The following is a 24,069-nucleotide window of genomic DNA, read 5'->3' as shown; positions in this document are numbered from 1 at the left end:
GTCAGGCCATATCCCTGCTCTGCCCAGAACCTTCCCATGGTTCCCACTTCCTTCAGAGAAAAGCCAAAGACCCCCACAATGGCCCTGCATGGTCTGGACAGCAGCGCTTCCTGACTTCATCCTGATTACTGTCTACCTTGCCCACTGGGTTTCAACCACACTGGCCTGCTCGCCATTCTGGAGACCTGCCAGGTACATGTCTGCCTCAGGTCTTCGCACATGCAGTTCCTTCTGCTTGGAACGCTTTTCCCCAAAATATGTACATGGATCCCCACCCCCCCACCTCCCTCAAGCCTTTCCTCAAATGTCAGTTTTCGGTCTTGCCTTCTCTGACCATATTATCTAAAACTGCAAATCCCCTAACCACGCCTAAATCCGCTTAGCCTGATATCTTTTCTAGAGTTTTCATTTCATCTCAATGAGCTATGTGCTTCCTACTTGATCGTTGGGAGTCCTGGCGTGTCATTGCAGGATAAGCACTGGTCCGCAAGGTTGGTCTGAACTTTAAGGTTGGCGGTTCAAACTCACCAGCTGCTCCTCAGAAACCCTATACAAGGCCGCTATGAGTCGGACCTGACTCAACAGCACTTAATAACAATTTGTTCAGTTTTGTCTGTGTGTGGATGTCAAAGTCCTGGAATGAGAGACTGAAAGGAGGCATAGCAAGTCCTTTCAGGAGCCTGGTGTGAGAGACTGGATTATAGACAGCGCTGCTGGGAGCAACCTCATAGAAAAAGCAGCAGGGGTCAGGCCACCTTTGAGCGGAACACCACTGTTTCAAATCTCTGCTGGTCAAGAGATATGGTTGCTATGCAACATGCATGTTACCCTTGTTTTCTAAAAGGAAGATTATATTTCTAGCAAGGTGTCCACCTACAATTTTCCCATCTGGCTATTGCTCCAGACACCTACATTTTGCAAATTCCAGTCTGGCCTGATTTTGCTTCATCAGCCATAACTGAACTGGGAAGCAACCATTCCAAGTCCTGATAGAAAGTGATCTCATGTGGCACCCACCGTCCTGAGGAGAACTGGGAGAGGTCTGTGACATGCCCACAGAAAACACAGCACTGCCAGTCACCGTCTCCACCAAGACTGTATCCCACCATCTGCCCCTCTCAACGATGGTCCTCCTCAGTGCAAGGGCACTGACCCCACCTCACCCACAGCGATGGTCCTCCTCAATCCAGGGGCACTGGTCCTGCCTCATCCACAGCGACGGCCCTCCTCAATCCAGAGGCACTGACCCCACCTCACCCACAGTGACGGTCCTCCTTGGTCCAGGGGCACTGATCCCACCTCACCCACAGTGACGGTCCTCCTCAGTTCAGGGGCACTGGTCCCGCCTCATCCACAGCGACGGCCCTACTCAATCCAGGGGCACTGACCCCACCTCACCCACATGTCCAGCTGGTCAAGAAGACCCAGACAGCAAAGTGTTCACACCAAGCATTCTGCACAGAACACCCCTGACACAACCCTGCTGGAGCCCCAGAGCATGCTCTGTTTGGCCCCAGGATGACTAACAACTTTGAATCCATGCAGCAATGGAAAATCAGGCCCTTCCACCAGTCATTAGGGGGCATGGACCTCAGAGGGCCGTGTGGTCTCAGTGGTAGATTTTTCACTCTCTATGCGGGAGACCCAGACACCACACATCTGTGGAGGCTGTGTGTTGCTGCGATGCTGACTGAGTTTCAGAGGAGATCCCAGACTAAAACTAGGAACAAAGTCCTGGTGAACTACTGAAAATCAGCCAAGGAAAACCTGTGGATCACAAGGGTTTGCTCTGCAACCAGCAATGGGAATGGTACAGGACCAGGCAGCCTTTTGTTCCAGTTTGGGGGAAGAGGGTCACCATGGGTCAGGGGCCACTCCACAACAGCCAAATAACACTACCATTTTTAGCACTGAGAAAACAGCAATGAACAAAACAGCCTCAAGCCCCGTTGTGGAGCTGCTGTTCAAGAGACGGAAAATCAGTCAGCAGCCCTGAGCTATGAAAGATAATGTGAGCCAGCAAGCAGAGATAAAGAAGGAAATAAGGCAAGAAAAGAAGAGAGAATGCAAAGGCTGCCCTACCAGGCGTGGTCAGGGAAGATGATCTCCTAAGGAGGGGATATCCGAGGAACAGGAGCCCAACAAAGACTAGGGAGGGAAACTCAGGATTCCTGGGGTAACACTGTTCAAGGCAGATGTCGCAGCAAGTGCAAAGGCCCTGGGGCAGGACCTACTTGCTGAAAGAACAGCAAGATGACAAGTGGGGCTGAAGCAAAACAAGGGAAGGTGAAAGGAAATGTGGTCAGCAATGGTGAGGATTTGGCTTTCATTCTGCCCAAGTGAAGAAGCCCTGAAATAAGGTGAACGGACTTCCATTTAGCTACTGTGTTGAAAAGACATTCACAAGGAGCTCTGCTGATAGCCCGAGCAGTGGTCGAGGAAAGAGCTGGCATAGAGGAGTTGGGCAGGGACTAGACTCTGAATAGATTTTGACAGTTGACCAGCAGGATTTCCTGATAGATCGCATGTCAGGTGAGAGAAAGAGCGGAGACTAAGGTGCCACTCGTGTTTGTCCTAAACAACTGGAAGGATGAAGGAGCCATTTGCTGAGACGAGGGTGGGAGACAGGCCTGGGGGACATTTAAATAGGAGACACCTGTGAGACATCCAAGGGGTAGACGTGAGTGGGCAGGAGGACAAGTCTGGAGTTCAGAACAGAGATCCGGGCAGGAGATCATCAACAGAGAGATGGAGCTTAAAGCCCTGGGAATGTCCACACAAGAACTCATACACAGATGTTTATAATCACCAAAAAAGAAACAACCCAAATGTCCATCACCTGAAGGAGGAATAAACAAAATGTGGTGTTCTCACACGATGAAATACTATTTGGCCATAAAAAGAAACAAGGCGGGATTTGAAGCAGGGCAATGGAGACTTATCGCTTAACGGATACAGTTTGTCTGCGGTGATGAAAAAGTTTTGGAAACAAACAGTGGAGACAGGTTCCACAACAACAAAGATGTCCCTCCACACCTTAGAATCTAACATCACAAAAGATGCAAACGAATGTTTATGTCACTGGGTCTAGGATCACTAACCATACTACTGTATTTAGACCCTTTTCAGAGGAAAGAAAAGAAAGTCTGGATCCATGCTACAACTTGAATGAACTTGAAAACATTGTACTGAGTGAAATGAACCAAACTCAGAGGACCACACACATGTTATATGATTTCATTTACATGAAATGCCCAGAATAGGCAAATCCATAGAGACAGAAAGTAAATAAGTGGTTGCAGAGGGCTAGAGGGCTAGGTGGGGGTGAGGGGGAGAGAGAGAAGAAGGGACTGTTGATGGACACAGAGTTTCTTTGGGGGATGATGAAAATGTTCTGAAATTGATTGCAAAACCCTGTCCTAAAGAATACAAGAAGAAATAAATGAGGCCACTATGGGAGAGGGTCTAGCGAGAGCACAGACCAGGGGGTCCACTGACACTCAGAGGTCTGGGAGATGAGAAAAACAGCAAGGAGATGGAGAGGTTGGAGGCAAACAGGAACACACTGGCCCTGAGATGTTTTGAGATGGAGCATGCACCCCCAATTTGCCTCAGGACCACACCTGGCTGCTTAGTGTCCAGGCCAAGGCTGGAAGCTCCAAGTGACAGGGATGAGATCTATCTTACAGCTGTGTGGATGGACCCCAAAGGAAGTCACACAGCTGGTACATGGTGGGGGCCCCCAAGATCCATCAGACAACTGCCATCCGAGCACCAGAACGCCACACCAAACAGAATCATTTCCCTGGAAACGTTGATGGAAAACTCAGCAAAGACTGAAAATGCCAACTGTCTATCCTGGGCCTGGGCTGAGCAGCTGAAATAGAATGTTCTGACTATTCTTAGGCAATGTTCAAGTTCAGTGTTTTGGGGCTGTTCCCAAAAAGGCTTTCACTCTTGCCTCTTCCTCCTCACCCAACCAGGCTCCTTGACCCTGTTTGAGGAGTTCAGCTCAAACAAGGGACCTCACAGGGCCACAGAAACATCTGTGAGGGGTTGGAATCTGAAAAGGGCAGAGAGGCAGGATGGGGCTTGAGGTCAGCTAGTCATCTTTAAGATCCACTGGACAACAGGCCTGGAGGAGGAAGGGGTAAGAGGGGCACGAAGAGCTCCCCTCAGGCCCAGCTGTTCCTGATGCAAATGTTCCAGCTGTGGGTGCCAAAGGCCAGGACACTCTGTAAGGCGGGAGCATGGCATGTCCCCTCAGGAATTCAAGGCCCTGCTGGCTGGTCCCAGGCGCTCTCCCAGCCTGATAAACACAGCTGGAGACAGAGGAAGTGGAGCGTGCCTCCACCAAGTACACGCGGGGTGGTATAAACAGCTGCCGAGTCAGAAAAGCAAACCTACCACCAGCTTCACCACCATTTCCTATGGGCAGCCGCCCTCCCATCCATTGCTGGTGGTTCTGGTCCTGAGAATGCAAAACCCAGGTATCTCACTGAACCGAACTCTGACCCCTGGGGATGCAGAGAGCTCCAAAACCCCAGGGACCTCATGTGAAGAACTGGAGTCCTGACAAGTTGGCTGTTAAAATACATTACAGAAGCAATGTGCCCTCTGAGACCCCCAGACTCCCCCAAGATGCCCAGGGGACCTTTGGGACCTGGTTTCAGGGCTACAGCCTACAGTTCTTCTAACATGCCAGATGTGGATGACTGTGAAACCCTGGGAGGAAGTTGCAGATCAGCCACTGAGCCAAGAAACACACAGCTGCCAACTTCCCAATCCCTACCTTAGGAAGTAAGGTCACTAGCATCTCCCATACCCCAGCTCTGGGAGGCTCAAGTCTTTAAGATAGTGCTCAACAGGCAATGCCATGTAGTGGCTAGGGCCTTGGACAAGTCACTTCCCTTCTCTGCACCTCACCTCTAAACTTGGGCTGCCTCACAGGTTGCTACAGGAATGAACTAAGTGCAATCATCACAGTAACCTACACCCACTGCTGTGGGGTTGATTCCAACTCATAGCGAGACCCTATAGAACGGAGTAGGACTGTCCCATAGGGCTTCCCAGGCTGTCACCTTTAAGGAAGCAGACTGCTACAGCAGTCTCCCATGGAGCAGCCGGTGGGTTTGAACTGTTGACCTTTTAGTTAGCCCTGTGTCACCAGGGCTCCTTCAAGAACCCTATTGCTGTTGTTGGTGGTGGTCAGTGCCATCGAGTCACTTCCAACTCATAGCAACGCTATAGAGGATTTATGAGGAGCAGCTGGTGAGTTTGAACTTGTGACCCAAACTGACCTTGCAGTCCAGTGATTATTCTACAGCCGACAGCTATAACCACCACTCGTCTGTCAGTTTGTTGTCCGTCAGTTTGTCGTATTGTGGTGGCTTGTGAGTTGCTGTGATTCTGAAAGCTATGCCACCGGGTATTTTAAATACCAGCAGGGTCACCCATGGTGGACAGGTTTCAGATGAGCTTCCAGATGAAGACAGACTAGGAAGAAGGGGTGACAAACTACTTCCGAATATTTAGTCACTGAAAACCTTATGAATAGCAGAGAAACACTGTCAGATACAGTGCCGGAAAATGAACCCCTCAGGTTGGAAGGCACTCAAAATGAGACTGGGGAAGAGCTGCCTCCTCAATGTAGAGTTGACCGTGATGACGTGAATGGAGTAAAGTTCGTGGGAGAAAAGCCCATGAGACCTTCATTTGCTGATGGGTCACAACTCAAAATGAAGAGAAACAGCTGTAAACATCCATTAATAATCGAAACATAGAATGTACAAAGTATGAATCTGGGAAAATTGGAAGTTGTCAAAAATGAAATGGAATACATGAACATCAATATCTTAGGCATTAGTGAGCTGAAATGGACTGGTATTGGCCATTTTGAATCTGATGACCACATGGTTTACTATGCCGGGAATGACAAATTGAAGAGGAATGGTGTTGCACTCATTGTCAAAATGAACATATCCAGATCAGTCATGAGGTACAACGCTGTCTGTGATAGGAAAATATCCATGCACCTACAGGGAAGCTCAGTTATTATCCAAATTTATGCAACAAGCCAGTGAGGATGAAACAGAAGAATTCGACCAACTTCTTCAATCTGAAATCAATCAAACATGCAATCAAGATGTATTGATCATTACTGGTGATTGGAATGCAAAGGTTGGGAGCAAAGAGGAAGGACCAGTAGTTGGAAAATATGGCCTTGGTGGTAGAAATGATGCTGGAGATAGCATGATAGAATTCTGCAAAACCAATAATTTGTTCATTTCAATACCTTCTTTAGACAGCAGTACACACGGACCTCACCAGACGGAATACATAGAAATCAAATAGACAACATTTGCGGAAAGAGACGATGGAAAAGCTCCATATCTTCAGTCCAAACAAGGCCAGGGGCAGACTGTGGAAGTCCAGACCATCAATTACTCTTATGCAAATTCAAACTGAAGCTGAAGAAAATGACAAGTCCACGAGAGCCAAAATATGACCTTGAATATATCCCACCTGAATTTAGAGATCATCGCAAGAACAGATTTGATACATTAAACACTAAAGACTGAAGACCAGACGAGTTGTGAGATGATATCAAGAATATCATACATGAAGAAAGCAAAAAGTCATTAAGAAGACAAGAAAGAAGGAAATGGTCAAAATGGATGTCAGAAGAGAAATCCAGCGTAGAGATGCAATCTCTTTGATATCCCATGCAAGTAAAGTTTTACTAAAGGTCATACAGAAACAGCTATAATCATACATTGACAGAGAACTTGCAGAGGTTCAAGCTGGTTTCAGAAGAGGCCGTGGAATGACGGATATCATTGCTGATATCCGATGGATCTTGGCTGAAAGCAGAGACTATCAGAAAGATGTTTACCTGTGCTTTATTGACTATACAAAGGCTTTCGACTGTGTGGATCATGACAAGCTATGGACAATATTGCGAAGTATGAGTATTCCGGAACACTTAATTGTGCTTATGAGGAATCTGTACCTGGACCAAGAGGCAGTTGTCCGAACAGAACATGGGAACACAGAGCGGTTTAAAATTTAAAAAGGTGTGCGACAAGGTTGTATTCTTTCACCATATTTATTCAATCTGTATGCTGAGCAAATAATCCAAGAAGCTGGGTTATATGAAGAAAAACGTGGCATCAGGATTGGAGGAAGGCTCATTAACAACCTGCAATATGCAGATGACACAATACTGCTTGCTGAAAGTGAAGAGGACTTAAGACATTTATGAAGATCAAATTTAGAACGGATTACATCTCAATATAAAGAAAACAAAAATCCTCACCACTGGACCAATAAACAACATTCTTATTGACAGAGAAAAGATTGAAGTTCTCAGGACTTCATTTTTCTTAGATCAACTATCAACACTCACGGACGGAAGCAGCAGTCAAGAAATCAAATGACGTATTGCGTTAGGCAAATCTGCTGCACAAGACCTTTTTCAAGTGTTGAAGAGCAAAGATGTCAGTTTGAGGACTAAGGTGCACCTGACTCATGGTATTTTCAATAACCTCATATGCATGTGAAATCTGGACAGTGAATAAGGAAGACCCTAGAAGAATTGATGCTTTTGAGTTATGGTGTTGGAGGAGAATATTGAAAGTTCCATGGGCTGCCAAAAGAACCAAAAGATCCATTTTGGAAGAAGTGCAGCCAGAGTGCTCCTTGGAGGCCAAGATGGCAAAACTTTGTCTCTCATACTTCGGACATATTATCAGGAGGGACAATTCACTGGAAAAGGATATCATGTTTGGTAAGGTGAAGGGTCAGAGAAAAAGAGGTAGACCCCCAACAAGATGGATTGGCCAAGCATGGCAACAGTAGTGAGGTTGGCCCAGGATCGGGCAGTGCTTCGTTCGGCTGTGCATAAGGTCATTATGGGTCAGTACCGACTCATGGCACCTAACAACAACAGCTATAAGGACTATTCACTAAAACCCTATAATGCAAATGAAAAAAACTAAGGCATAAGGAAAGAAAACATGGCTCGCCCAAGGTCGCACAGCTGGGAAGTGGCAGCTGGCTCCAAAGTTTGCCTCCAATCCAGAGGTCAGAAAATTTGTTCAGTAAAGGTCCAGATAGAAAGTATCTCAGGCTTTACCAACCACATCAGATCTCTGCTGCGTATTCGTCTTTTTTTTCTTTACAAGATTTTAAGATAAAAACACCATTCTTAACTCACAGGCTGTGCACTGGATTTGACCCCGAGGTCATAGTTTGCCAATCTTGCATCTAAACCATAATCTCAAACCAAACCCACTGCCATCGAGTTGACTCCAACTCACAGCGACCCTACAAGACAGAGCAAAACTGTCCCCCAGGTTTCCCAGACTAAAATCTTGAAGGAAGTCAACTGCCACATCTTTATCCCCAGGAGCAACTGGTGGGTTCCAAGTGGTGCTATCAGGGTTCCTCACAGCATCTTGTTGTCGTAAGTGCCGTCAAATCAGTTGCAACTCATAGTGAACTCGTACAGGTTTGAACCGCCAAGCTTGTAATTAGCAGTCCAGTGCTTATCCAACAGCGCCATGTCAGGATGCTGTCAAATCATTTGTGACACATAGCAAACCTGTATAGGGCTTCCAAGGAGCGGCTGATGGGTTTGAACTGCTGACCTCGCAGTTAGCAGTCTAGTGCTTACCCTACAGTACCGGACCAAGACTGGCCTCCAAAATGCTAGCAACTAATTCAAGTTTTTGAAGACACACCAAGCAGGTCAAAGGAAACAACACATCATTTCCAAATCCAATTCAATCCACAGGCTGCCAATTTACAAGCTCTACCTGTCACTTCTTCCAGATCAAGGTGAAGAGCTGTGTAAGAATCAAAGCATCCGCCTTAACAACTGTAGACCTTGGGGGGTGCCTGTGATGGCGTAACAGCACCAGGCGAGAGGCAGTGCAGGGAGAGCCAGATCCCACGGCCATGAGTGCTGGTCTGACCCCATGGCACATGTTACAGCTCCTGGCAGAGCTGATGGGTCAGGGTTTCCTCCCGTCATTGCCCACCTCCTCCAGCAGTAAGTCAAGCTCAGGAATGCCCAAGTGCCCTTCCTTCCAGTTCATGGAGTGTGGATCCTGTGAGTCAAGGCAGGGATGAAGCATCACCAGGCAAAGTAACCACGGCAGGGAGCCACCAGGGAACAGCTGTCAGATAGGTAATGGGTGGAGCCAATGACTGCCATTTCCAAGGGCTGAGCGTAGTGGCTGGTGGCAGAACCAACCACCCAGCTTGGGATCCACCAAGACTTCTCCAGTGCCACACAAGCAGCCAAATCTTCCCCCTAATCTGTCCAGACCAAGACCAAGCCAGAGATGGCTGAGAGGAGAGGAAATAAAATGGCAGGTATGTGGGCGGTGGTGGCCTGCTTCCCCACCCAGCATCTACCTTCCCTCTTCCACAAACAGCCCAGCATTTGGTGTGCGGGTCCATCTGTCCCCACCCACAGTCTTGTGAGCTATGGATTCCATATTGGAGAACATGACCCAAGTGTGAACCAACCGAGCTCCCCTGCCCAGAGTGATTGGTTCAAGCGTAAAGCACCTGACCCAGATCTTAGCCAATAAGGGCACAATATGCCCGGCTCATCACCATTGGATGAGAAGTGGAGCACCTGATCATGACTCAACTAATCAAAGCACAACACACTACTCAGCTCACTGTGATTGGTTCAGGAGTAAAGTACCATGACTCAGGCCTAGATTGGGGTCCAAACTCTTCCAAGTACCACATCAGCCTGACCACAGATGGCCAGAGCCTGAGACAAAAGTCTCAGACTTTTGTTAGCGTTACTAGAAGAGAGGATCACTCTTTCCTGCTGACCTTGAACTTGAGTAGGCGTGGCCAGAGTAACCAAAGCCAGAGTAACCAGAGCCATCTGCTGCTACTGCACTAAAAATATAGCTGAACAGCGGACAGCAAAAGCAACGCACAGCATCGAGGGACTGCATGTGAACCTCGGATCCAGCCTGGTGCAGGGCCATCGTGACTTGCACTGACAAATTTTCTTTTTGACATAAACCAGTGGTCCTGGGTTTTCTATCACTTCAAATACAGAGAATTAAGTCAGTGAGCACCTCACCTTGAGGAGGAGGGGGTACTTGCAGATCCTCTGAATCGGCGACAGCAAGTAACCCTCCAAAGGGATGTCCGTGGTCTTGCGGCCTCCCAGAAGCATGCAGCTCTACAAAGAGACAGAAGACCTTCGTTAAAACTGGCTGAGGACCACACGGGGACTCGGTCACCCTCAAACATTCAGGGGAAACACTCAAAGTGCAGCTATTAATAATCACTTTAGAAGGAATTCAGTGGTGCTGTAGGATAAGCACCAGACTGGTTACTGCAAGGTCAGCAGTTCAAACCTAACAGCCGCTCTCGGGAACCATATACAAGGTTGCTATGACTCTGAATGGACCAACTCGACAGCACACAACAGCAACAGGGGATCTGAAGGGGTTCCTGGATATCGTGTAAATGGTTAAGCCCAGGACTACTAACTGAAGAGCTGGTGGTTCTAGCCCATGCAGAGGTACCTCGAAAGTAAGGTGTGGCAATCTGTTTCCAAAAGGACACAGCCTTGAAAACCCTGTACAGTGGGTGGAGGTCTCCTCTGCACACAGTCACCAAGAGTCAGAAGCAACTCGATGGAACCTAACAAGCAAGGAGCATTGAGTCTGTAGGCAATGCGGGTGGTGAGCACGCTCAGCTATGATCCAAAAGTTTGATCCCACCCAAAGGAAGGGTAGACTCAGAAGAAAGTCTGGGCAACTCGCTTCTGAGAAAACCAGCCAATGACAACCCTGTGAAGCAAGTCAGATTCACTCACCAGCAATGGGTTCCGGGTTAAAGAGAATTGAACATGAATGTATTCTACAACTCAGCATACAGTCCAGAACAGGGGTTGGCAAAGTGTGGCCCATATGCCAAAGTCCAGCATAATTAAAGTTTTACTGGAACACAGCCACACACAGTCACTGGCATGGCGTGTGTGGCTGCCTCCTGGCTATAATGGCAGACTTGAGTTGTTACTACAAGTCATATGGACGCAAAGCCTAAAATATTCACCACCCATTCTTTTACAGAAAAGTGTGTTGTCCAATGGTCTTGAGAAACATTCACATACACACACCAAGCAACAAGAATGATGATATTCAAAACAACTTAGTTTGGAACAGCAGAGACTGGGTGGGGCATTAACCTAAACCTCCATGAGTTGGAAAACAGTCTGTTTGTAGCAGGATTATGCACCGCACTGCACAGCTCTGGAAATGGGGAATAAGAGCTACGTACAGCAACTGAGGTGTTGTTAGGTGCTGTAAAGTCGATTCCGACTCACAGTGACCCCAAGTGACACAGTAGAACTGTCCCACAAAGTTTTCTAGACTGTAACATTTACGGGAGCAGACTGTCAGATCTTTCTCACAAGGAGCTTCTGGGTGAGTTCAAACTGTCAACCTTCTGATTGGCAGCTGAGCACCACTATGCTCCCAGGGCTCCTGATGTACACCATATGAACCCTTAACACACGCTAAACAAAATGGTACATTGTTTATGAAGAGCAGGTGTGCTGTCATGTATAAAAAAGATGCAAAGGGATGCTTTTTGGGATCCAACCAGCTGCTTCCCGGAAACCCTAAACAGAGTCACTATGAGTTGGAACCGACTCGACTGGCACTTAACAACAGAGGGGTCTTTGTGGTGGATTTTCTCAAGGGATACAGGACAATCACGGGGGCTTATTAGAAAGAAGTTTTAGGAAAAATGGAAACTGTGTTGGTGAGAAAAAGGTCCAGGAAAGTTGCACCGATGGATTTTTTTCCCATCACTACAATGTATCTGCTCATTCTTCCAGGGTAGCAAGGGCTGTCCTAGAGAAATTCACTGGGAAACCTTACTCCATCCGCCCTACAACCCTGATCTTGCCGCTTCAGATTTCCTTTTATTTCCAAACTCAAAGGACATGCAATAGGAACACAATTTGAGGAGGCCAAAACCGCCATTTTGATGTCGTGTAAATTGAAGGGTGCAGAATTCTTCACGAGAAAGCTAGAGAGAAAGAAACTCTGCGGTCAGAAGAATATAGACCTTGTTGTTCTTAAATGGCATCAAGTCAATTCCAACTCATAGCGACCCTGTATAGGGTCTCCGAGGAGCGGTTGGTAGGTTTAAACCACGGAGCTTGTGTCCAGCACTGCTAAGCACACATCAAGACCTAGACAGAGGACAGATCCAGAAACAACAGCTTCACCCTTTGATACTTTTGCTTACTAAAGGTGTCTATGATTTTGTGTCAATGCTTTCTGACCCACCCTCATACAGAGCACCATCATTCCCCCAAGTCCACCTGGAACCTCCTTCGTCAGTATACTCCATCCTCCTGCCAGCCCCCTCCACCTTGGCTCATCCTGAGACCTCTCCCAAAAATGCTTGTTCTTCCCCCACAATGATAATTTTTAAGTTCACACCATCTTCCATTGCAAACACTGGCTGAGAGCAGGTAATGTGTCACCAAGGACTCAAACCCTGACCACCAACAAAAAGAATTACTCTAGGAACTGAAAATGGTTCTTCCCATTTCACAGCTCAGACAACTGAGATTTGGAAGGGTCAATGTTTCTGCCAAAATCACCCCAGAACAAGGGTGTTACCTCTGCTGCCTGACAGGGAACTAAATGGGTCCTCTGCTTTGAGGAGAACTCAGGGGCCCTGGTCCCTGCTTGGGCAGAAGCTACCTGGCTCCCACCCGGTGTTTACCCTCTCCGTGTCTACCCCAGGCACAGATGGGACACCAAAGCCAAAGCAGCTGGGAGGTGCCAGACCCCTAGCACTCACATGCAGGCCTTTGTCCTCTGAGCCAGCACTTGCCACCAGCTACCCTGATGATGTCAGCTCTGAGCAGAAAGGGGGAGCTTGGAGAGGGGGAGCACTTTCCAGAAGCCCCCAGCAACAGGCAGGAGAAGGGTCTTGTTCAGGGTCAAGAAGTTTTCACAGGACTAGCACAGTGAAACTATACTTGTCCCCAAACCACTAGATTTGTGTTTCGTTTTATTTTCATTTAAAAAAAAAGGAAGAAAGTAAATAACACAGTCACATCACTCACTAGCCTGTTACACGCCAAGTGCTCTGGGAAGAACTGTTGAGAATTATCACCGAGTCAGTTCCAACTCATGTAACAGTCGGACTGCCCCCCAGTTTCCTAAGCTGGCGTCTTTAGGGGAGCGGAACGCGAGGTCTTTCCTCGCACAGAGTTGCTGAGTGGTTCAGACAACCGACCTTTCAGTTAGCAGAAAAGTTCCTGACCCCGGTCCTAGCAGGGATCCTTAATTTCTACTTAAAACACCAATCCAAACCCACTGCCACCAAGTCGATTCAGATTTATAGCAACCCTACAGACAAGAGGAGAACTGTCCCATAGGGTTTCTAAGACTGAAAGCTTTAGGTGTCCTGGTATGGCGCTGTGGGTTAATGCGCTGGACTGCAAGGTCGGCGGTTCAAGCTCATCAGCCGCTCCTCGGGAACCCTATACAGGGTTGCTATGGGTTGGAACTGACTGCATGGTAAGTAGCAACAATCTTTAGGAAAGCAGACTGCTACATCTTTCTCCCACAAGCAGCTGTGAGTTCCAATCACCGACCTCTTGGTTAACAGATAAGCCATCAGGGCTCCTGCATCATCTTCTTTGTTGGTGTTGGTATTGTTAAGTGTTGTCAAGACTCATAGCAACCTTGTATAGGGTTTCAGAGGAGTGGTTGATAAGTTTGAACTGCTAACCTTGCAGTTGGTAGTCCAGTACTTATCCTACAGTACCACACCAGGGCTAAAGTATCTTCTTCATTTTTTAATATGAGCCTACTTATTTGTCACACTTAGAAATCTACTTTATTTTTGACTGGACTCTGGCTTAGAGGTAGAAGCTCTCAAAGAAGACAGCCTCTGTGTCGGTTCCTGAAGTTTCTCTTTGGCCTCCTTCATTCTCTTGGCCAAAAGCTTGGCATATTCTGCGGCCTTCTCCTTATTTTTCTTCGTGCGCTGTTTCTTCAGAGCCATACACCAACATGTGTGTTGCAGGACACGTGGAGTAACAAGACACTGAATCTTGGGCGGTTGGCCCTGGGTTTCTTGCCTTCTTTGTTCAAAGGCTTTCTTTTTATACAGGTGCATGTTATCATTTTTAGAGAGACTGAAAAGTGTGCGGATCCTGTGAGCTCTTTGGACCATTGTATCAGTCTGTCCTGGAATATCCTCTCTCCTTTTTATCACAATAACCAAGCTGAGAACACTCAGGCTGACATTCACAATGCAACCCCTGACAGATTTGTGCTTTCTTTCTCCTTGGTCTGTAACAGCAATGCCCCTTACTCAGAAGCAGGTGGACGCAGCCGTGGGTCAAGACACCTGCTTCATGGGAATCACCTGCTTGTTGTTCCCACCGCTGATGCAGACAACATGACCCTTGCACTTCTCACCCAGCAAGTCGGCAACAACTTCTGTGCCATTCGCTTCTCATCACAGTACCAAATTTGCGTTCCTTGCGCACTTCAGAGAGTTTCTGGAAGCCGATGATTAGAAAGCAAATGTTCGGCTTCACCATGAAGCAGCCAACAGCCTCCACCGTGGCACGATAAAGAGCTCCATCATCTTGCCATCGAGTTGGTTCTGACTCATAACGACTCTGTATAGGGTGTGTGAGGAGCAACTGGTGGGTTTGAACTGTCAATCTTGCAGCTCAAACTGACGATGCAGTCCAATGCATTATCCTGCATTGCCATACCAGGACTCCTAATTCACCAAGTCATTCAGGTGAGATCCCGTTCTGGTCATCTTTCCAGCACCGAACAGTGGCAGCCCTCAGACTCAGAGCTCGAGCCTCCTTCCTGTCCACATGCATCTCACCCAGATTCACAGCTTTAAGCAGCATCTTTACACTGAAAATGCTCAAATTCACATTTCCAGTCTGAATCTTCCCCTGCATTCCAGACTCAAATCTCCAACCTCCTGTCTGGTATCCCCACTAGCTGGTACTGAAACCTCACAGATGTAAATCAGAATGCTACAGTCACCCCTTATCACTGTTCCTACCCCAGTCTGGCCATCTCTGGAAATGACAATTCCATTCTTCTAGTCGTCCAGGCCCCAAATCCAAATCCTCTCTTTCAGGATACCCCCAACCACCCATCATCTGGCAAACCATGTCCACTGTGCCTGCCAACTCTTCCCCCATCGATACCACCCTGTGTCCAGCCCCCGCATCTCCACCTGGACAGGTACAGTAGCTCCTTCCTGGTCTCCCTCCTTCAAAAGGTAAATCATTCATTCCTCCAGTGGCTTCCCATCTCATCCCGGATAACAATGGAGGCTCAACAAACTCCTCCAACATGGATGAAACATACAGACATTATGCTGAGCAAAGGAAGCCAGACACAAAGGAACCCAAGATGATTCCATCCATATGAAACTCTAGAAGAGAAATCAACACAGTGGTTACCTCTGAAGGCAAAAGGGGGCATGGCTGGGAGGGATCGGAGGGAAACTTCGGGGGTGATGGGAATGTTCTAAACCCTGATCCTGGCAGTGGGTACATGGTGGTGGTGGTTGTGTGCCATTGAGTCGGTTTTGACTCATAGCCACCATATATATATGGTTTCTGAGGCTGTAAATCTTTGAGGGAGCAGAAAGCCTCATCTTTCTTCCTTGGAGTGGCTGGAGGGTTCAAACCATTGACCTTGTGGTTTGCAGCCCAGTGCTTATCCTGCAGAGTCACCTGTGTGACAACTCCTCATGCTGGGAGTGCATTTACTACACTCCTCTCCATGGAAGGAAGAGACACATCTTAAAAATCTCAGGATTCTGAGTGGAGCATCATCTGATATGAAGTGAGGGGAAACGCACAAGAACGCCCAAACTTACAGATAGTACCCATCTGACCTAGCTTCGATGGCTTGAAGATCACAACTCCACTAAAAGAAGATAAAAAAATCTGATAAAGGAAACGCATGTAAGTTGCTAGAATTTGATGCTGACCTATACTTATGGATGGAGTAGCTCAAAATACCAGCTGAGACAGAAGAAGTCTTCATCCTACCCCCTCTGTATGCAGGGGTGATAGGGACGGGCAACTTAGACATTGGCTACCTAAAATGGGATGGTGAGGGGGGCTATAAAGGCATGAAGTGACTGGCTTACAAGTTTTCAAGAAGGAGTTTAGTTCAGAGTACGTAGGGAAAGTTGAATCCCCACTGAATAGTTTTCATCTTGTCTAGACAGGTCTGGTAAAAGGAGATGGGGATAAGATTCTTATGATTCAACAGTGAGTAGTTGTTACCATGGTTAATTCGGATTGTCATAAAGGTAGAAGTTTTGAAACATAAAGGGGGGACTAGTTGATCTTACAGTCCAGGAACAGAGGACCCTAGGACCATCAATGGAGAAGAGCACAAACTGAATGTGGGACCCAATTCAGAGAAGTAGCAACACCAGAGACAGAGGCAGAGATGACATGGAGAGATAGAGCAGCTGAGGACTCTAGACTCATGGAAAGAGAAAGGCTGTGTGCTGGCGACCAGAAAGCAGGCTTGCAGAATGTGCCCTTTGGTTGATTATATATTCCTGAGTGTTTTGGTGTACATCCTCCCACACACACTCAAAAACACACAAAACAAAACAGAGGGAATAGAAGAAAATATTGTTGAATGATGATGCATGCATGAGACCGTAATCAATGCAATGAAATGATGAGTGTAAAACTGATGTTCTCCTATGTAAACTATCACTCAATTTACAATAAAAACGTAAAAAAAAAAAAAAAATCCCACACTCCTGCTCCTATGTGTAAACACACCCAGACATACTGCTGCCTCAGGGCCTTTGCACTTGCTGTTCCTCTATCTGGAATGCTTTCCATTCAGATGTCCTCACCCCTCTTCCCACTTTCTCCAGATCATTCTTCAGATGGCACATAGGAAATGGTTTTCAAAAAAAAAAAAAAATCACCTGAAATAGCAGCACCAGTCAAATACCCTCAAAACTTTTTATCACCCTTAACATACTAGATCTCCCCTGGGGAACGTATTGCCACCTGACATATAAGTCTCCCCCACTACAAGGGCCACTCCATGGAAGCTGGAATTTATTTCCCTTGTCTTGTTCACTGTTGTATCCCGAGTACTTGAAATGAGCCCTACATCACATGGTAGATGCTCAGGAAAAAGTAGTTGAATGAATAAATTCTCCCCATTTTATAAACAAGAAACTGAGGCCCCACCCCACTGCTCAACTAGCATACAGCACATCATGAATGGAAAACCAGATTCTGTCTGTCCCGAAAGCCTTCACATCCCATAGTAAACTCACAATGGCTCTCCTGCGGGAAATGCCAGCAAGGAGGGAGACAGATGGAGCGTGTGTTGGTGTCTCCCACTGCCTCCCCCATCCAACCTGACCCAGCCCAGCTGCTGCTAAGAAAAACAGTAGTTTGGCCACCAGGAAGACTTCAGGAGAGAGAGAGAAAAAAAAAGAAGGAAAGAAAGAAAAATCGGACCCTTCCCTGTCCACACCCCAGCCCATAGCCTGAAGCTTCTTCCTGCTTCCCAGACCAGATGAGCTGCAGATGGAACCTCTGCCTGGATCCCAGCTCCTAGCAGGAGGCTATTGATGGAAAGTCAACAGGTCAATTGAAGAAGCCTAGCTATCTCAGTCTAGATGAGGCCCTACACTCAGATAAGTCTATCTCTGCATTCTGCTCAGACAATTTTGTGACTGGTGGTGGTGATTGTGAGCCACGGAGTCGTTCCCAACTCATAGCGACCCTGTACAGGATTTCCAAGGCTGGAAATCTTTATGGGAGCAGAAACTCTCACCTTTCTCCCTCGGAATGGCTGGTAGATTTTAACTGCTGACTTTACAGTTAGCAGCCCACCTCGCAATCCACTGCACTACCAGATGTGCAAAAAGCATGAAATGAGGATACCATTCGTCCATCCTGAAAGCTTAATGCGTCTGAGATCAAAATGGAAAGCAGTTGGCGAATCTCCCCTTCATCAGATGCTCCTTAGAATTCGCTTGTACAGGAAACAAACACCATTTTGAAACAAAAGTCTGGAAATATTTTATTAGATACTGTCTTAGTGATCTATGGCTGCTATAATGGAAACACTATGAGTAGGTAGCTTTAACAAACAGAAATGCACTCAGGCTAGAAGTCAGAATTCAGGGTACCAGCTCTACAGACAGACTTTCTCTATTGGCTCTAGGACAAGGCTCTTGTTTCCTTTCAGTATCTGTGGGCCTCGTGCCCTTTGGCAATCTCCATGTGCCTTGGCATCCATCAATCTTCCCCTGGGTCCAAAAGATGCGCTCCACTCCCAGCTCCTCTTTCCTAGTGCTAGCAGGTCCCTCTGACCTCTGCTTGCTACTTTGTTATGGTGGTTGTTAAGTGTCATCAAGCTGGCTCTTGAGCATCCCATTCAGGATTTGCATGGCTATTCTTGGGAAAGAGGTACTGGCGTACGAGAGGCCAGGTTCCTCTCACTTTGGGAGAGTTTTCCTGGGAAGGAGAGCCATAGACAGATAAGAAGAGTCCAGAGAAAATTTCCTGACAATATGATTTGAACACCTAGATTCTGCCATGCCTGAAACCCTCTCACATCTGAAATTTCCCAGAAAAGTGAATGAGTCCATTTATTCCTTTGTGTAAGCTGCTTTTAGTTGGATTTTCTTTCGTTTACAATTAAATCACCTTAATTAACACAGTTATGACTATTGATGCTGCTACTCTCCTTAGGATCATAACCGGTGACCAGAAATTAACAAGATCAACTCTAGGGTTACATTTGGCCTGCCATCTGTTTTTGTAAATAAAGTTTTATTGGAACACAAATACACTCATTCCTTTGTATATTGTCTATGGCTGTTTTTTCTGCTATAACAATAGATTTCGTTGTGAAAGGAACCGTATGGACCTCAAAGTGAAAAAATATTAACCACCTGGCCCATTACAGAAAATATCTGCCAATCCCTTCTTCAGACACGAGAGTATGGCACCTGAGGCATGAATCAGGTAGCAGGGGTCAGCAAGAAGCTCTCTTGTAACCAGGCAGTCCCAAGGCTAAAGCAGCAGATATCAAAGTGGTCCAGAGTGGTGGTGGGGGGAGGAGGGCCTGGAGAACTTACCAAGAGGAAAGCGCGCACAGTGGGGATCTTGTTCAGTTCCACCAGCAGCCGCAGGGCCTTCTCGTGGTTGCTGCAGTATTCCTCGTACACGCAGAACTTATCCTTCTGCAAAGCAAGGGCAGAACCTGTAGAAGACACGTCATGGCAGGAAAGGACATGCCCTGAAACAGACTAGTGGCTGGATCCTAAGAAGGGGCAACTACCCAGACCCTGGAGGGATTTCAGGTAGAGGGGCTCCCACCCCCTCCTGGCCTATCAGCTTCTACTCTGATCCCTATTATCTGCACCCAACAGCCTGCGTCACCTTCTGGAAGCAGCATAGTCAGTGGTCAAGTAAGTGGACTCGAATTAAGTAGCCTGGGTTTGAATTCTGTTCCTAGCTGTGACCATGGGCAAGTTGCCTGACCTCTTTGTGCCTCAGTTTTCTTATCTGTAAAGTTGAGTTCATAATGGTCCCTAACTCATAAGGTTGGTCTGAGAATTACATAAGCTAAAACATGTGAGCTTTGGACACACAGTAAATGCTTCATAAAGGTCCACTGTTCCTATTAAAGTGTAAGTCAAATTACATTGCAACCCACATAGCAACTTCCAGTGGTTTCTAGGATGGTAGGAATGAAAGCTGATGTTTATCATGACCTCCCAGACCCAGGTAACATGGCTCTGACCTTATCTCACAGGACTTCTAGCTGCTGTTTGAATTTTCCAAGCCTGTTCCTACCCCAGGGTCTTTGCACCTACTGTTCCTTCTACCTGGAGCACTCGTCCCCAGGTCTAGCTACTCCCCACTATTGAGGTCACAACTCAAATGGCCCTTCATCAAATGACCCTTGTTATGCCCGAGGTAAAGTAACCATTCAGTTGGTTCACCATCACCCACCCACCTTTCTTTTCTTTGTGGCACTCTCACAATTTGGAATGATCACCTGTCATCCCACTTGGCAGTCAGCTCCCTGACTGTCTGAACCAGAAGAGTCCAAGTAACGCTCGGGACTTGTGGTGGGAATACCCAAATCTCTGGTCACTGGCACACAGCACTGGCAGTCCTGAGGCAGGGAGATGCCTGATGACCTCCAGGTGCTCCGAGCCCAAAGTCTGGCTCTTTCCAGCCTAGAAGTCACCTATGGATCACCAGGTCTGTAACTATCAGTCAGGGTTTCCAGAATTGGAAGGGACAGAGCCTTCTCAGCCAAAGCTCTCTCTACTGAGCAGTCTCCATTCTGAAACACTCACAGAATGCTCCCTCCCCCAGCAAACCCCAAACAAGGATATCCTGAGTGAGGCCACTAAGAGGGGAAAACCTGAAGGGCCTTGACCTTGGGCTAGGGGGTGAATGGAGCCAGGAGACCCCAAGAAGTTAAGGAAGGAAGAAGTGGGTCTTCAAAGCTCATAACAAGTCCCCGGCCCTCCTTCAGAAGGCGGGAGGCTGCAGGAAGTGGGAAATTGAAGGGGATGAAGATGGTTTCAGAAGCACAGATCCCACCAGCATCTGCCTAGCTCACTCTGCAAGCACTGCCTAAGGGAACACTCGGAATAACAAAGTGCCCATGGCCAGAGCTGAGGCTAACTCAGGCCTGTATTCACACAAAGTATGTGCTATGCATTCTGTTCTCTTAGACAAGGGTAAAATGCTTCATGCCTCACAATTGTCTTATGGTGTAATAACTACTGTATTAGGCTCGTTTTACATATGAAAAACCAAGGTACAAAAGAGTAAAGTCACTTGCCCAAGGTCTCACAGCTAGTGAAGTGGCAGAACCAGGATTCAGACTCTCTTAACCCCTAAATGGATTGATGGCCAGTTCAAGTCACAGCACAGATGCAGATGTAAGTGGGAGAATACACAGACACACTCTTGTAGTTACCACCTGCGGGTGGAGACCCAGCTCCACTCTTAAGTGGTGGGTGACCTTAAGCACGTTGTTTCACCTCTCTCTACCTCAATTTCCTCAGCCATAAAATGGGCACAATAACAGACCATTGGTGTTGCTGAATGAGTAAATCACTTAATATAGATAGATAGATACATAGATACATACATCATCAGGCAGACAGATACATATATAGATACACACATAGACACATACATAGAATACACAGACAATCCCCTACAAGTTTTATTTATAAGCATAAACAAGCATGAATCAAGAGGGAAAAATAAATAAACAAACCATGGAACAAACGTAACCCTGATGCACACGCAGAGGAATCACCAGTTTCAAGCACTATAATACATAAGCTACATGCTCCAAACAACACCACCAACAGCAGTGTGCACATGGTAATATGCATTGAGTCCTGAATGCCCAGCTCCTGCCCACAGCCACATGAGATGCTCTCTCTCTCATACATACACACAGGGGCAGAGGAGGAGAACAGTATCCCTCCACCACCCCACCACCCCCACCCTGTTACTCCCTACATTGGCCAGGCAAACCTTGTTCTATTTCCACTTGCCTCTAATGCACCTATGGGACATCAGGGCAAGAAGTCTAGGGCTCTGCAGGGGCTCATCTGGCCACAGAAAGAATAATGAGGGGAAGCCAGACACATGCATAGTCAGGGTCTCAGCTGCAGACTGTGGTAAAGCAGACTGCAGGGTAGTGGTAAGGAGCGTTTCCTAGAGGCAGTGAGAATCAAACTGTGCCTGGGAACCTGCCTGAGCTAGGAAGGCCTGCAGGATTGAAGAGGGAGGGCTGGGCTCTGAATGCAAGCACTTGGACAGCAGGAGGAGGCCCTGACTATAAGAAGCTACAGATAAGTTCCTCTGCAGACAACAGCCCCTCCCTGGGCTTTTCCAGGGCCTACAGACTGGCTAGAAGTCCTGCGGTGGCACCGTGGGTTAATGCACTGGACCGCAAAGTTGGCTTGAACTACAAAGTTGGTGGTTGGGGCTCACCAGCTGCTCCTCAGAAACCGTATACAGGGTCACTATGGATCGGAGCTGACTCAACAGCACTGAATAACAACAACAACAACAGACCCACTGTTAGTACTTGTGGTGTAGTGAATTATCTAATGTCTCTTCTAGTCATAGTCTGTAACACCCACCAAACAACATTTCTGCACTGCTGGGTCTGAGTAAGTGAAGGTGGGAAAAGATACTGATAGGATGGTGTGATTCAGTTGTGAATATCAGTAGAGATAATTACACTTGGAAGTTTAAAATTGAGCCACCTCAGAAGTAGGAAGTGGGAATCTCACTCCCATCAAGGAAGAGCCAGGAGTGTGTTCTTTGGACCCAGAGATCCCTGTGCTCTGAACCCCTTGACCCAGGGACAGTAAAACTCTGACACTGAAGGGGTGGCAGCGGGGCAGCAGCAGAACCAAGAACCAGAGCAGTGGGCTTCCCAGTCCACAGAGCAAGTAAAGCTGAGTGACTCTGGGCAGGCAGCTTGCTTGTAGAATGGGGTGTCTCTAAGCACTTCAGTGGGGGAGTTAGGTTTGCTGACTCAGGGAACAAGAGCTGAGTGCCTTCAGACTGAAGCTTATGGTGGAGTTGTGTGCCCTGTGAGCATTTATCAGCAGCTGACTGAAAGAGCTGTGCACTGAACATTCCTGAACCTGAATTGGAACCTGTTAACTTAACCCTAACAAACCCTGTAACTCTGAGAATGGTGTCTCAGTTCTGTATGGCAAGTACAACAAATTATCAAACCCAGCAGAGATATAGACAGGGGTGTAGGAGGAATGCTTGGTGCCTCATAGTTTTTGCAGTACTGTGCTGAATTAAGATGTCACAAGTCCCCATGACCATGAATCTCATTAGTGTAAGAGCTGGTTCTACAGCCAGACCACCAGTTTTGTAGCCCAGCTCCCCTGCTGACCAGCTCCATGACCTTGGCAAGGTGTATCAAGCTCTCTGCGCTTCTGTGTTCTCCACATAGCTTGACAATAACGAACCACATACATACACACACTCATAAGGTTACTGCATGGGTAATCAGGTGGCTCAATATTAACTGCTTAAAACAGTGCCTGGTGCATAGTAAGCGTCCATTAAACATTAGCTCTTGTTCCTGATGCTGCTAATACTATTACCATCATTAGCATTCCAGCAAACTCATTATCTCTTTGGTGAATTGGTCTATGACAGTCTTAGGTGGTGGATGGGAAAACTTTGACAGCAAAAAAAAAAAAAAAAAAAGAGCCAGCCAGCCAGGAGGAAGGCAGGTGTGGGGAGGGTCAGACATAGACCTGGATAAACACAGTGGGTCTCCGCACCCTGGTATGGTCCATCTCCTCCATTGGACGGTGAGCTCCGCGGAAGCAGGATTTGCATCTGTTGAGGTCACCACCATGGCGCCAGTAGGGGGCAGTAGTGCCCAGAAGAGAGCAGGCATCATAACTATTTAATAAATAAATGCCAGAAAACAGAGGGAGGAACTGAGAGGAACCTAGTGACCCCTCAATCCGGTTGCACATTTCTTTCCAGGCTGGCCTTGCTCCACTACAACCTCAGCCTCAACTCTCTGTCCAGCCTCCATCTGTCCCCCACCCAGCCTCCATCCCCACTTCTCTTGCTCATGGTCCCCAATTTCTCACCTGGAATCCTGTCTAACCTACAATAAGTGCCTGCTGAGCTCATCCCACAGGTGAGCATGAGACCCAGGACAAACCAGTCACCGAGCTCCCTGTTCTGACAACAGTGTCCACATGACCCAAGCTGGACCAATGAGAGCCATTCCTGCCACAAGGTGAAGCACATCCCCTCCTCAAGAAGAAAGCTGACAGAGAAAAGCAGAAAAAAGAGAGAAAGACCAAGTCCTGAAAACATCATGTGGGGTCCTGGGTCCAAATGTGTCTGAAGCCATCCCACTACCGAATATGTCATTTGTAGGTACCCACGAGCCTCATTTTGTGTTT

General features: G+C 47.3%; 1 protein-coding gene and 1 pseudogene across 1 annotated transcript in view; both read right to left on the bottom strand.

Annotated features, from left to right (window-relative positions):
- Positions 1–24,069, bottom strand: part of PREX1 (phosphatidylinositol-3,4,5-trisphosphate-dependent Rac exchange factor 1) — a 353,334-nt gene that overhangs the window by 100,982 nt on the left and 228,283 nt on the right. Inside the window, exons 7-8 of the mRNA XM_006839328.1 lie at positions 19,204–19,308; positions 10,118–10,219 (exon numbers count right to left, since the gene is read on the bottom strand). Of these exons, the coding sequence (XP_006839391.1) occupies positions 10,118–10,219; positions 19,204–19,308 (207 nt within the window). The remainder of the gene's footprint in view (positions 1–10,117; positions 10,220–19,203; positions 19,309–24,069) is intronic.
- LOC102825175 lies at positions 13,915–15,542 on the bottom strand (annotated as a pseudogene).

The sequence above is a fragment of the Chrysochloris asiatica genome, unplaced genomic scaffold (genome assembly GCF_000296735.1).
Source record: "Chrysochloris asiatica unplaced genomic scaffold, ChrAsi1.0 scaffold00023, whole genome shotgun sequence".
Classification (NCBI taxonomy): domain Eukaryota; kingdom Metazoa; phylum Chordata; class Mammalia; order Afrosoricida; family Chrysochloridae; genus Chrysochloris; species Chrysochloris asiatica.
Note: the sequence above shows the minus strand (reverse complement) of the source record. Positions and strands in the feature narration are given on the sequence as shown.